The sequence below is a fragment of the Lissotriton helveticus genome, chromosome 5_1, assembly GCF_964261635.1.
Source record: "Lissotriton helveticus chromosome 5_1, aLisHel1.1, whole genome shotgun sequence".
Taxonomy (NCBI): Eukaryota; Metazoa; Chordata; class Amphibia; order Caudata; family Salamandridae; genus Lissotriton; species Lissotriton helveticus.
The window spans coordinates 962497220-962511853 of record NC_136065.1 but is presented as its reverse complement, the minus strand read 5'-3'; the positions used below and the strand labels follow the sequence as shown (position 1 = coordinate 962511853).

At 42.1% G+C, this 14634-nt stretch overlaps 1 protein-coding gene across 2 annotated transcripts in view; it reads left to right on the top strand.

The window, feature by feature from the left end:
* The window catches only part of INPP5A (inositol polyphosphate-5-phosphatase A), a 1643294-nt gene that overhangs the window by 1454062 nt on the left and 174598 nt on the right, over positions 1 to 14634 (top strand). For both annotated transcript variants that reach the window (XM_078643463.1, XM_078643462.1), the window contains exon 12: positions 12571 to 12644. In XM_078643463.1, coding sequence (XP_078499589.1) covers positions 12571 to 12644 — 74 coding nt within the window. The remainder of the gene's footprint in view (positions 1 to 12570; positions 12645 to 14634) is intronic.

The window sequence follows — 14634 nt, the reverse complement described above, 5'->3', positions numbered from 1 at the left end:
ATTGAGACAAAGGTCCTCATTTAAATGTATGAGGGAATCTTAAGCTGGTCAAATCAGGATTGCAAGTTGCATGGAAACATCTTCACATTTTTGCTTTGCCCAGGATACATTTTGCTTGCTAAAAAGGGGAAGAATTTTAACCTTGGTTAGGGGGCAGATCTACCAAATGAATTGAGCCATGAAAGCTCTCCATTGATTATCATTTGAGTTTAGAATCAATTCAAAACAAACTGTTTTATGCACAAAGTCTATGGCTAGAGGCCCTCCCTGCCTCCTTCAAACTTTGGGTTGTCATAACACTCTAGCCATGAATTTGCATTTATTTCCTTAGCTTTGATTAATTTCAGCCAACAACACTCCTTCAACAAACTGAAGGAGGGGCAAAAGATCATGGGGGTTCGAGGGACCAAGACTATGGAGAAACCTGATCCTTTGAGTTCAAACAGAGGCTGATTACCTTAATTTCAGGACAGCCAAACTTTTCTGCCAGGCATTTGACTAATTTAAACTCCTGCACAGGAGCATCTAAATAATAAACAAAGAATCAAAAGGGGAGTAAGGAGGTAGTGCTAGAAAGCACTCAGGTGGGCGCACCCTCCTCCAGTTAATGGTATAAATAATGCCAGATCCAGCTTTAATTATATCAGTAAATTTAACAAAAATCCAGAATTTCGCCTTATATGAAATTCACATAATTTCTTAAAATTCACTTTACCTAATTTTTAGTATTCATTTGCAAGTCTGCACCTTGCTTAAAAGAATGTTCCTAGGTATCGGTGGGAGACTGATTCGCACAGAAACAATATTGTTGCGAGTCATTTTCTGCTCGAACCAGTCTCTTGCCTGTATCTTACAAGACCTTTTTGCATGAGGTGCATGCTAAGGTAAAGAAAATTATGCACGATTCTAGCTAACCACATTTTGATACAAAAGCATAATATCGTGAAAATGTCATGACATTTTAGTAGAAAAAGTACGTGATTTTGCACAGGCATAAGACATACCATGTAGATCGGGCTAAACTGTAAGTTGCCTGGAATCAAAACTTCCCAATGTCTGTTTTCTTTTCTATCTTATCCAGCTCTCTGACATGGCTTGGCTGATATGTAGCATTATGTAAAACACATTTTACTTACATAAATATAAATAGTATCATCTGCATCCATCATGTTAAAAACTGCATTTCAGTGGCAAATACCAGATATGTGCCGTGGGAGAGTTCTATACTGTTGCTGCACTCATCAACCCTTTCAGCTCTCTCTGCTTCCATCTCTCTAACCATTATCTTTGAAGACATTTATCGCATAAATGAATGCCTCACAATGCCCATTGCCCTTCAGTCTGCTAATCGGGTACAGCTTTTCTCTACACTGTCCAAGATGCCTTCTCCCTTTTATTTGCTTACGTTCCCTTTTTTTGTTGAATCGTTTATTGAATGTTGAATGTTAAGAACGTAGCAAAAGTATACAAGCTGACATGGGCAAAAGAAAAGGTGGCCCCTGGTGCTTTCTGCAAACATAGTACTTATGAGTATCTGTGGAAGTCAGTAGCCAAGGAAGACAGTGTGATGTAGTGGAAAGCAACAGGAGGGAGGTGGAAGGAACAGGAGGGAGGGAGAAAGAGAGAGTGGAGGTGGAAAGAACAGGAAACTTGAAAGAGTCAAGCGCTTGATATAGTTAGGCGCAGGCCTTCATGGAAGGTAATGGAGCATTTAGCCAAAGAGCATGTGCTAGATACACCACAAATGGCTTTGTGATGTTGCTTTTGTAGCAGCTGAGGGAGGTTTGTTTACTTTCTCCGAGGACAGCTCTTGAGCCAACCTTCTTGTGTTGTCTCTGGAGAGCAGTACTACCATGGAGATGCAGGTCCTATTGTGCTGGCTGAGTGCTCAGGGCTCCTGTTTATAATCTTCTTGTGCAGCAGTCTTTGGTCCTTCAGTGGCACTGTTTGTTGGTGTAGATACAGAATAACAGATTCCAATTTATCCACGGTCACTTGTGAGGCGGATTCCCTACACCAGTCCAATACGGTGTAACATACTGGTGCTATACCCCAAATGAACAACATTGGTGTGATGCAGGTGCTTTGGGTTTCCTTAAATTTAAGTAGTACAAGGCCTTAAAGATGCCCCCTACACGTTGCACAAATTATTAGGTACCCGACCTTGTGGTAGTCCAGAACTCAACATATTGGTCTCTGGAAAAAAGTTCAGGGGGTTCTATATGAGCACTGCCACCCAATACTCTTTAAGGCACGTTTGGTCCGAGCAAGATGCGCGTGTAGTCTATGCCTTCTTTCATTGGTAACGCTTCAATATGTGTGTAGATCAGATGGGCAGCCTTAGCTTCTGTGGGCGGGAATGCCCCTCCAATGGCATAAATATTGTGTTGAGAGAAATCCTTAAATAGGACACATTTGTGTTCATGAGCTGCAGGTGAATGACTAGAGACGTGAGCCGTACCTCTGCTACCTAAATATGATATTACTCAGTAACAGTCATTCATATTCAGTCTCTCTGGGCCTGCCTGTGGCATTGCTTTCGTATTCCTTCCTCCCTCCCTATCAGGAGGAGGGACCGGCGACTGTAGTGCAATGGTGCTCATTTGTAACCCGTCTTGGACCTGTGCAGAGATACTGGAGTCAATTTACCAGTTTTTGATGCAAATTATTATTAGTAGTAGCACTGACTGCTGCATCTGTCAGCCATGAGTGTAGACTGTTTCCCCTACTCAGACCCCACATCAACTCTTAATAAGTAAACTGTCATGGCCTGTTTTCACCTTTGTCTTGTAACAGCAGCAGTGATTAAACCCCAAGCAAGCTTGTGAGAGGCGCGCACTACATTATGTCACCTCTGCCTGCTCTCCTTAGCTGGAAGACAGGCGATGTGTCAGGATCCTGGCAAGTGATTTGGCAACTGACAGCAACTGCTGCTGTAAAAGGCAGAGCATGTAATTATGGAGTGATCGCAATACGCAGTTTGCAATAGTCAAGAGAAACATGGTGGATGCCTTCCACTCTGAAATGGTTAGATCCTATTATCCATAGCAGAAGAGGGCTTCTTTGTTGCCATGCGATAAGGAACACATGCAAAATACCTTGTGCCACACATTTGGAAAATCAAGAATTGAGCTTATCCAAGAGCTGGGGTGTGATCCTGGGCATACATTGTTTGACAACAAACGTAAAGGTACATCTGTGCAGTGCTGAGGCCCTGGCCCTTTCTTCAGAGCGCGAGCCTTAAGAAAAGCAAGGTTTTCTGTTAAATATCTAATAGTCATTGGAAAGATGCTTGTGACCCGCTTTCGAGGTTCTAAGGCTTATACATGTTTTGTCTAATCAAATGTTTCACGGTGTTTGCATTACAAAGCAAGACGGCAAACTGAGAATGAGTTGCGCAGCAGTATATGTTTCTAAGCCTAAGGGCCTTTCACAGAGTGAGAGGCGAGCAGGGGAATGCACTGACAAGGCCTTTGTTTTGTACGGCATTGTTAGAATAGTGAATGTGTAAAGTAAGCCAGCTCTTTTGGTGCCGTACATTGCCTTCTGAGGTGACTAAGGTGGGTGCATTCCTGGTGAAGGGTGTGCTTGGCAAGGCATCCCACAGCTATGGGGAATAACAAGAACCTGGCAGGTAGGCACTTGACTTTGCCCGACCTGCTGGAGTGTGATCCCATCAACTGACCTAATCACCATCACCAAGGTTAGACTTACTGCAGGCTTGAAAGTGTAACAATGCAGAGCACTGCATGAACAAAATAGTAAGTGTGGGTGACATGCAGGTCACCATTAGGGTCATCCACCCTATGGGTGGGTCAGGCACCAGCTCAGTCTACCACGCTTTTCCAGGCTATGGTCTGTTCTCTGTCCAGGTTGCAGGCCAGGAACTAGCCTGGATGTTCTACAAGGTAGTCAACTTCAAGCGATGGCCACCTGAATGAAGGATAGAGGGGAACGTTTTCTCACTGTGATTAAAAGACCTGTACCGACCATTCCACAACAAAAGTTAGAGATTGAGACGAGACTAGGTGACAGGGTAGGTTAGGAAGCCTGTAAGGAGAAACCATCCATAAATATTAGGTGACAGCTTGACACTAACATTATCCTACACCAGGCCAAGGCTTTGGTCTGGTGAGACATGGACCCCACTCTCTCCCAGAAGAATACACAGAAACCCAAAACGTTTGTACAAAAAGTATGGGTTACATTTATTTAAACAACCTTGCTTTAACTTTCTACGTTCCAATACACAAAATAATATTTAACATTATGCTTTCAATTAAATCTAGAACTGGTTTGCAACAGCCAACTCCCTTGAGAAACAGCTTTTAATGTCTGTAGAACTCCACATTCTGGAAGTTCAAAGTATGCATTGCTCCAGCCCAGAACCATATCTCACAGATGTTTTCTTGAAAAGTGGCTCAGATGTGCAGCCCAGCATGTACTCTTAAACGCTTCCATCGCCCCAGCTGGAGGCTTTTCAGGGGCACAAAGAAAAAAAGGCATCATTTAACAGAGAATCAAATAGCATTTTTTAAAAGGGAAAACTTTGCAGGTTCAGAGCCTAGAGAAGAGGCCATGGAGGTCCCCGTGCCTTTGGGTCTTTGTTTTTTTAGTGGTTGCGAAATAATGGTTTAGAAGTTAAATTACCTACGTAAAAGGGGTGTTGAAATTGTGCCGGATACTGCATTGGTAGATTCCATGTCTGTACAGTGCATGAAAGTGTGCTTCTTTCATCATTTCACAGGACTGGAAGGAAAGAGCCTTTTTAGAGAACCTTGGACAAAAAATACTGTCCAGGAGGCACATACAATTGCTTCAGTCTGGATGACGTCACTTGATAGCTCTAATTCACGTTCATGATGTGTGAAAATGAATTACTAAGATGCTATAATATATCATTATGGTGAGTGACAATACCACCCTTGAACATCCAAACCCGGCTAGGTCCCTGGCTACTGTTCCTAGACCCCTACCAAGGACTAGAATGACTACTGTTCTTGATCACTCAAGGAAGGTGTGACTTCTTCTAGCAGCCGTGGCGCAGCTTTGCACTTTAATATACTTGTGAAAATGTAACAAGGGTCTTCTGGAGAGGGTCCTAGTTAGGATGAAAAAGCCACAAAGGGCAGGCAAAAACCTTCTTGGAAGTACTGGAAGTTCCTAATTAAAGATTGTGAATCACAAAGGAGTTGATAAGCCAAGGCACAGTAGAGAAGGGCAACATACTGATGAAGAGCAACATGCTACCTGACCATTCTCATCCATATTCAAGCAAGTGTAGCTCCTGCCAGACTATATTGCTTATCCAAGGCTATATTGCAATGCCCTGTCAATCTTTTTTTCTGACCTGACGAAAGAAGCAACCTCTTCTCCTTTAAGGAGATGTGTAATTCATATATAGAGGATCCTCCGCACACCCCATCCTCCCCATTTAACCCAAATGATTAACCTCTGAAAACATTATTTTGCAGCTATAATGAAAGTATAGTTCCAAAGGTTCCAAGGGATGGGGGCCTTCACACACACTTCACTAGACTCAGAGTCCACAAACTTTTTAGTTCTTGATATACAGTATCTAATTGAAAGTTAAACAATATGTTTGTACTGTGTGTCCCGGCAACATCTACAGCTGGGGCAATGGAGGTGGTTAAGAGCCCAGACTGGGACAGCATTTCTGGATCACAGCCACCTTGAACAGATTTGCCATGGGGAGATACTTGAAAGACAAATTGAACCAAGGGATTGTCCACCTCTGATGTTGGTCAAACAACCTAAATGTTCCACTACGCCCTACCCCCTTCGCAGAACACAGACAACTTAGAGAGCTGGAAAATAGGTGTAAATCATACACCCTGCGAAGGGGCAGGAGGAAACAAGGAGGTGGCAGCACAGGAAGAGGGAAGCAGGGCAGGGTATGGTGGAGGAGGAAGAGGTGGTTGCACTGTTGCAAGGTCAGTAGAGGAGAGGGAAGCAGGGGAGGCAACTAGGATACCAGAGAAGAAGGGGAAGGGAAATGAGCTGCATGGGGAGACTAGGGATGCATTAAAGGGCATCTCAGTAGATTGCCATTGCAAACGTAATTACAGTGCCAATCACCATCTGCCATTGATGCGCCTGTGCATGGTGCTCCCTGCCGTCTAGTATAATTTGCAGCTGGTCCTTTTTTTCTCATTCCCTTGAAACTTTGCGTGGTCCCTCTCTCCTATCCCGCCAGAGGCAGAATACTGAAAGGTTGTAAGTGTTCTGGACATATCCAGATGTTCGTTTCAGCCATACTATGCACCTTTATTAGAATATACTAGAGCAGATGATCAGTAGGGGGGTGAGTGTACATAATGGTGCATGGGCAGTGAAATAAATAACTGTGGAGAACATTGCCAGATCAGAGACAGGTGGTGCTTTTCATGTAGGCTATGAGTGGATGGAGCTTCCCTTCTATTTATAGAGGGGTGAATAGTGTCCTTTTATACATGCGGAGAAGACTGTGTTAAAATTATTTTAAGCCAAACAGTGGCTTCAACTTGTGCTTCTGGACAGTTAGCGTACATTATAATTCTGCGCGAGCACATACACTTTGACGTTGAGCTCTTAGGATTTCTTTTTCCCTCCTTGGCTACACTCAATTTCTGAGAATGGTGCAGAAAGAAGGCCTGTGATGCTCATGTAGTTTCAGAAAAACCTTCCCCCCATAAGCCATCTCTTTACTATGTGGACCACATAGGAACTGCAGATTGGCTGAGGAATGTTCTGTGATTATGTTGTTCCTTCAGGTAAAATAACACCAGCATAAACCCAATACCATACCATGTTCATGGTTGAGAGAGTGACATTCTATCCAAAGCACCTCGGATATGGATGATTCATTTCCCTGACTGCTGCTAATTATCAAGTTCATTACAAATCAAAACAAAATCACAGTTGCAAAGGCACTTACGTTTGGTCAACCAAATATGATAGTCATTTTGCCTATTTCTTTTGGAAATCTGCACAAGGTTAGTCTGGGGGACTATGTGTCCAGTAAGGCACAGCTGTAGCATCTACGAAGGCCTGTCTCATGTGCAACAAATAATCCAAATATTTAAATGGAAAAGTGATACACCTGTCTCATCGGACACCATTGAGTAATATTCATTTCCGACTTGATATGAACACAGGTACTGGGATTTTTAGCACCAGGATTAATTAGGGCCGCTAAGTGTTGTTGAAATGTTGTATTACATCACCTAATATTTTTGTGACTGGAAAAAAATTGAGAGTGTTAGTCGAGAGTCAACTGCACGAAACAAAATGTGGTATAAAAGTGCCTTCACAAAAAGAACAATTGATGGACAGAATGCAGAGCAATCTCATACATTCACCCCAGTACAGAGATCTGGGCCTAAATCCATCATTTTTTTGCTTACCGTGCCTTTCCAGTTTGGACCACGCCATATGCAAATCAGTCTTGACCCTGCGCCCAATGTGAAAAGTGCCTTCACAACATCTTCCCTGCACTTTATTACTTACTGTATAGGTGTGATCAATTCATGTAATGCATGATCAGTTCATCTTTAATTTTCCCCCAAAGGGTCTGTTTCTTTAATATTTTTGGGTCATTTACCTAGCATCAATTCTGTATTAAGTGCACCATGAACTTCTTTCAGCCATACATACAGTATGCGTCTGCCTTCCATTGCCTCAGAATCTTGATTTTTTTATTTATTTGTGGCCAGCATCAACAGATTTTGATTTAATGCAGACTCGTTGTGAGAGTTGCATATAGTCCAAAAATGAATGCTACTTGTCAAAATCCAGCTTAAGTTCAATGATGCAATCAACAAAGGCAAACATCTCATGATGAAGTGATGCGCTCTTAGGGTACTTATTGAACATGTGACAACTATCCTCATTATCACATAAAGCAGCAATATGTTTTCTGTTTGAGATTTTATTGAACTTTCCAGGCATATAGAAGAGTCAGAAAATATTGTTTGTGGTATTTAACACTGGCATATATGGGCAAACTCCTCCAGAACTGGGCGTCTTCAGAGATGCACTCCTGGTTTCATTTATTACAGAACTCAGTCTTCCATCTGGACTCCACTTCACACACCCTCACATAAAATGATGAGACCACCTTCTGTAGTATATTCTGAACAAAATACCACTGGCAGAAGGACATTGCCCTGTTTGTATAACTTTTAATTGATATTTTTGAAATTCATAAAAATAAGCCAGCTTGCTCCTGCTTATGAGAATTTTTTTCTAAAAATGCGTTGGATTTTGTTCACCTATATACATTAATCAATCCTGGAATCCAGCTTTGATGGGAAATTTTCCAGGATATAAATTGGTAAGTGCTAAATTAAAAAAAAATGTAGGGGGAACATTTGGGTTTCCTAGACAGGTCTAGCAAGTGAGGACCACAAATGTGAGGTGCCTCAATTTGTGCTTGTCCAGATTTTTTGTGTTTTTCAATGAAAAATGCAATGTCCATTATATCGTGATATGAAGACCACTCTTTTTGAATACGTTTCCTGACTCCATGTATCTGTTTATCCCTGTGGCCAAAAAGATCTCTTTAAGCTGATCAATTTATTAGCAAGACCTAGCTCTAGATATGAATTTCATATTTATGAATTTCATATGTTCTATAATTGCCTCAAACGGCATGAAAGAGTCCGGCAGATGGCCATTTATGATAGAATTCCAGGAGACTTCAGTTAAATGTTTGCGGTGTGCTTTGAAACTGTATGTACAGATCTGGCCTTTCGAGCTGTTTAATGCAAATCTATTTGTTTCAAATGCTGGGGACACGCATTAATTTTGAAACTGCACATTTGCAAATTGTTCAGATAAAATATCGACTGTGTGCAAAATGTGTGGAAGTTTTGCTATCAACATTTAAAATGCTGCTTCCTGTATTCAAAACACACACGAAACCCTCTCCCCTTTCCCCATCCTCCCTCCTCTTTTCCCGGCAGGCATTGTAGACTTTACGAAAACAATGCGCTTTTACAGGTGCTGTTTATTTGAGGAAGCGTCTAATGTTGAACCAACGTTTCCATCAGGCAGATAAGTGCGCACATGGCAACCTGCAGCAAAATAGATGCGTGCGCTTACACACTGTGACATACGCTAGTAGACTTCGAGATTGACGTGGAGACGGTGGCCAGGAGGGAAGATCCCAGTCAACAGTCCTGGAGGTTCAGGTAGCTGCTTTTCACACAGATAATTAATGTGTGCAAGTAGCTGCTAATTGCACGTTTCAGGGATGATTTATGAGGCGGCGGAGGGACACAATCTAATTTCATGCCGAACCTCTGCCACTCATACAATGGTATCAGCGCAGCTGTGAGATGGACATGATTAATGAACAGTGTGTAAACACGCCACCGTCGCCGTGGAGGGTGCTGGTCTAATGACGTGCTTGTCAGGATCGAAAATGGCGCTGGCACGCGGCGGTGGTCAGTCAGAGCGGTGATGATGAGCTTTTTCACTCACTTATTCAGTCTCACATTAGCTTTACTGAGTGACTGGCTGCGATATGAGGTCACCGGTGTCCTGTCAGAGTGGTTATTATGTGCCAGGCCGGGTATTAGCCTTGTCTTTTTTCGAACGAATTTCAAGCATAGTTGTGGCCTTACGGCAAGAGCTGCCGACTTTGGAGCTGGGGAACTAGGTTCAAGCCTCAGTGTCGGCTCAGCATCCTGTTATTCTGGTCAAATCACTTAGTCTCCCTGTGCTTACTAAAAAAAATATGAATGTGTCATTGTTAAACATAACTGGTGCTCATGTAAAGCGCTCTGATATATATGTAATAAGGAAGACATTCGCGCGTGTATTTTTTTACCACATAAAGTGGAATTCACTAGAGAATCGTTATCACTTAATTCTTTGTGATGGCTGTATGGGGCAGATATAATTCCTCTTGCTACTGTTGCAGTTAACACTCTTGTCTGGTATAGAATTGCTATTGATTTTATCAGCAGAGTTTGTAAACTGTGTCTGGAAGGTCCCGGGAGGCGGAAAGGGCGTGCTAATATTGCACCTTTTTATGGTGGCCAACTGATAAGCATTTCAGCAAACACTGAGGAGGTGAAACACGCACTCTTTCACATCGGCAACACCGGTGGTGCCAGTGAAATGCACATCTTATTAACAAAGTATCTTAATATCAGTTTCTCGAGAATGTAACTTTTCAATAGCTCACACAAGTTGGCAATAATTTGTTTATTTGTGACAAAATTGCTTTAGAGAAAACAATTTAAACGTGCCTGAATTATTTTGTTCAGGTGTATGATTAGGCCTCGATAATTTGTCTCGACAGCCATGATGTAAAAACAAGTTTCCTGAAGCCTTTCAGCAAGTCTGAGGTTGAAAAACAGTCTCCATGGGTTGGGGTGCCCTACACTTGCTATACTGAGGAAGAGGCCGCTAAGTCATCTGACACCTTGTCATGGCACATAGAGAAGCTTGCAGTGGTGTTTTATTTTTCCAGACTGGAACAGAGTCAAAGTCTTATGTTTACCCCAGTGAACGCCTATTCATGGCCTAAAAACCTACATGGTAGCATACTACCTTCATTGAATGCATTTGGTGCCTCGTTAAGGTTATGGAGATTTGCATAAATTAAATTGCAAAATATTCTTCCTGGAATAAAGTATTCCTTCCTTTTTTGAGTGCACTCTGATTTTAGCCCTAGATACATATTCTAGATCTGAGGTGCACTGGGCCTGCCAGGTAGAAGTCCAGCTGTGGGAGCAGGGAATATTTAATTCATTGAAGCTCTTGAAGGTAAGATATAATTTTTTTTAAAGGCGCTAGGAAACCAGAATAGGGACCTGGGTATGTTTTGCGTTCTTTTGCTTTTTCAACCTGAAAAACAAATATACGTTGAGACTCCGTGCCCTGTGTAAGCTGGCAAGTTGCATCCCTCCAATGTTGAAATACAAATTCTCAATAAACTCCTGATCTTTAACTTTGCGTGGTATTAGAAAAAAGCCACTGGGTAGTGGTGGTAGTTTGATGTTCATCAAGGACCATCTTTTCTTGAGATAGAAGAACATATATGTGCCTAGAATTCTACTACCTAAACCTTAATGATAACCGCTTAACATTGTTAAAGAATCTCTTGCTTTTGGGATCCTCAATATATACTTTTCTGTCACTCACCTAGGAATGCACACCAACAGGGACATTTTTAAGTTATCCATTAAGAGTTTTACTAGGGCATCCCTTAAGATCGGATCTCTGTAGGAATCCGTACTTCATCCAAAAAGCACGCTTTGCGTTGTCTTTGAAGAAAGATGTAAGTTATTTTAACATAAAATGTCAACCCTGGGATAGTACTGACACACATTCTGAAACAGCTTCTTCACACCATTGGCTAGATTATTAAAGCAGCTTCCTCTTATGCAAACTGACAGATGCCCTGCTTGCCCAGCAAGAGGAAACGATTCCTGCTACAGAGGGTTTCCTAAGGCCTCTTTGGTGCACTATGTGTGGACACATTGTAGCAGACATGCACTCATATGTGCGTGTGTACTCGTTTGTTATGCACCCAATGCTAACCAGATTATTCTTTGGCCATACACCTATTGAGAAAGCACGCACAGGCTAAAGAGGCCCTAGAGCATGAGTTTGCGGCACTAAGGAGCTGGTCGATGTTTATTAATCCTCCGAAAAACTTTTTGGGATGTGGTGTATGGAGGAGGATTTTAAGGACAGCGCTTCCCTGGTGTAACTTTACTCTATTTGAAAAAAGAGGTAAGGACACATAGACATTGTGGTGTATAAAGATATGTATCTGCACTTGCATATTTTGCACACACCCTCAGTGGAGAGTCGAGAGATCCCCTCAAAAGAATGTTCAGTTGGAAAGAACCCCAGCTTGTGTGGCCTTCTGGATTCCTTTAAATATCCGAGGGCAAATGTTGGAGTGGCACTTTTCCCATCTCCTGGGAGACAGTCTGTGGTACACCCCTCTGCACGTGTTACCTATGATATTAAGCACATGACCAGGAGCCCACATATTTTTCGTTTAATGGGGTGCAAATTATCAATGATTTTGTGATGGTTCAGTATTTACACTCACACAGCATTTGCTGTGATCTCCAACAACAAGTTCAGCCTTCTTTTCTGAGCTAATGAACAGGTCAATTTTTCCAGCATTAGGTAATGGAGATTGGGTATTGGGGAAGGTGAATGTGTAGATCGTTCGCAATTTTCTACAAGGCATTGCTTTCCTACTAGAGTGGTACAGAAAAAGGTCCTGTAAGTTTACTGTACTAGTGATAACAAAGGTGAGTAAAATCTTCCCCCATTTATATTTGTTTTAGTGCCATATTTCATAAAGGCATGGCGAAAGTAGAGCGCCAAACCTCCTATACACTTTTGAATAAAGAGATGCATTACAGAGAGAGTCTGTGGTACAGAGTATATGGTTTTTGCATAATAATCCGTTTCTAGTTTGGCAAAATATAAATAAGATTGTGCTTTGTATTCATTATGTTTCCGTGGAAGAAAAGCTGCCTAATATGTCTCCCCCGGTAATCATGTTTTCTTGTGTTTGTTTTATATTTATAGCTTTTAGAATTTGACAAGGAATTGTCGGTTTTCAAAGACAGACTGTATGAGTTGGACATCTCATTTCCACCCAGGTATGATTCAACGCAAATTTTAATCAAATTATAGAATTCTCGAACTGTTGATACTATGTAGACCTTAGCATTGTTAATAAACGATATCAGTATATTGTGAGCTATTGGCAAATTTATGAATTAATTGTATTTACATTTTCTTGCCATTGGCCATGAATATATATGAAATAAAGTACCCCTAGCTTTTTATTTCTATTGAAAGTCATTGAGGTGCACTGTGACCATACAAAGGTACAAGGCTGAGGTACAGGTGCCGTTAAAAGGGCATGAACGTGTAGCTGAGTCGCTATACCTTTATTGTGTACACCGGGGTAAGTTATCGCATATACCTTGTGCACCCAAGCAGTTCTTGCCTTGTCTGCTGCCTCACAATGCTGTGCCTGGCCCTCTCTATTCCTGACTACCTGTCTTCCACACCTACATTGCGTCTGCCAGCTGGCTGTATGCACGACAAGACCTAGACCGAAAAGCATTGCTGGCAACCCCCGCTAATGAAATGACCGCTGCTTCCATCCTGACTCTTTCTTTCCTGTCTCTTGCTTTCCACATCTCTCTTTTTGCTTGCTGTGCCTACTGCCATGCACCCCAGGGAGCAGCAGACAGAGACATCATTTACATCCATCTTCAATGACTAATGTTTCATTCCGTCCTGCCAACAGTGGTCAATCCAGCGCTGGAATAGCGGCTTCAAAACCTTGCCTCCAATATCATCCTGCTGCTCGCCTCCCCCCAAACAAAACACAGTAATATGCCAAAAAGAACCTTTACAGTCGTAGAGGTATGCTGCTCCTACCATGCCTTTTACTGTTTAAAGCCCCACCATTCCTTTTGCTACTGACCTAACTGTGTGCAGGATCTACCCAGGGTGATATGTGCTTTTATCTGGACCTTAACTCCCTCCTCCTGCAGTGAGGTCACCATCTCAGAGGTCACTATTTGATTGCAATAAGTTGTTGCAAGGAAGTACTGGCATGCTTTTCTTATTACAGGCACATTCTGAAGTCAGAACATGTATGTATATAGACGATAACTCAATTATATGAAGATTACACACTCTCACAAATGACAATATAATGATTACAAAATAATATAGATATGCGGAAACATATGTGGCAGACGTAACTCTGGGTGTTTGTACTCTTAAGGTAACCACTCATATCATTACACTTCACCCTGTCCTTTCCATGGAATGCTCCCCTCCCACATATTCCACTAAACTGGCAAAAATGGCACAACTCCTGCTTTTGCTCTATAGATTTCGTTAGTCACTTGATCTGTGGATATTTAAACTTTTGTCATCATGTGTACACACTAATTGTATCCGCAGCCCAATTTTTTTCAATACTTTGTGCAAAATAAAATGTTGTAATTACCTGCCATTTGTGTTGGGCTCATGTCCACTGCTAGCTATCCACACACTGAAGCCCTCTATTTCCCAGATTCAATTGCATTTGTACTGGTGTTTGTATAGCACTTTCCAAAACTCTTATGAGGCCTAAACATTTCTGGCCCGTGGGACATGCACATGCATTTGTAATGCATAGTCTTTTGAGTGTGGTTTTATTAGCGGGTTGGCACTTATGAAGAGACATCAAGCTGTTGCAGTCAGGAAGAGAAACCAATGAGGTGGACGAAAGAGGAGGTGCAGAGAGACGGCCTAATCTGGGCTGGTTTTAGAGTTGGCAGTGCCTGGTGCGACAGTCTGTTTTGGTGCCCTTCCTCCCCATGACCTCCTCTTCAGATTCCCTCACTACCAACCAGCAAAAGTGCAGTTCATCTCTCCATAACCTCGTGCTCAAATACATTTCATTTGTTTTAAAGTGCTATCTACATAAAACACAGATCTGTTCTTTGCCGCAGGCATATTAACCCTCTGCGCTACTTTATGGCAAGTCAAAACTGCCACTAGACACCTCTCTCTCTAGGAAGAACATTAATTACAAGAGTTTTCATGAGATTTGCATTGCTGTCTAATAGCTGCACACACAAG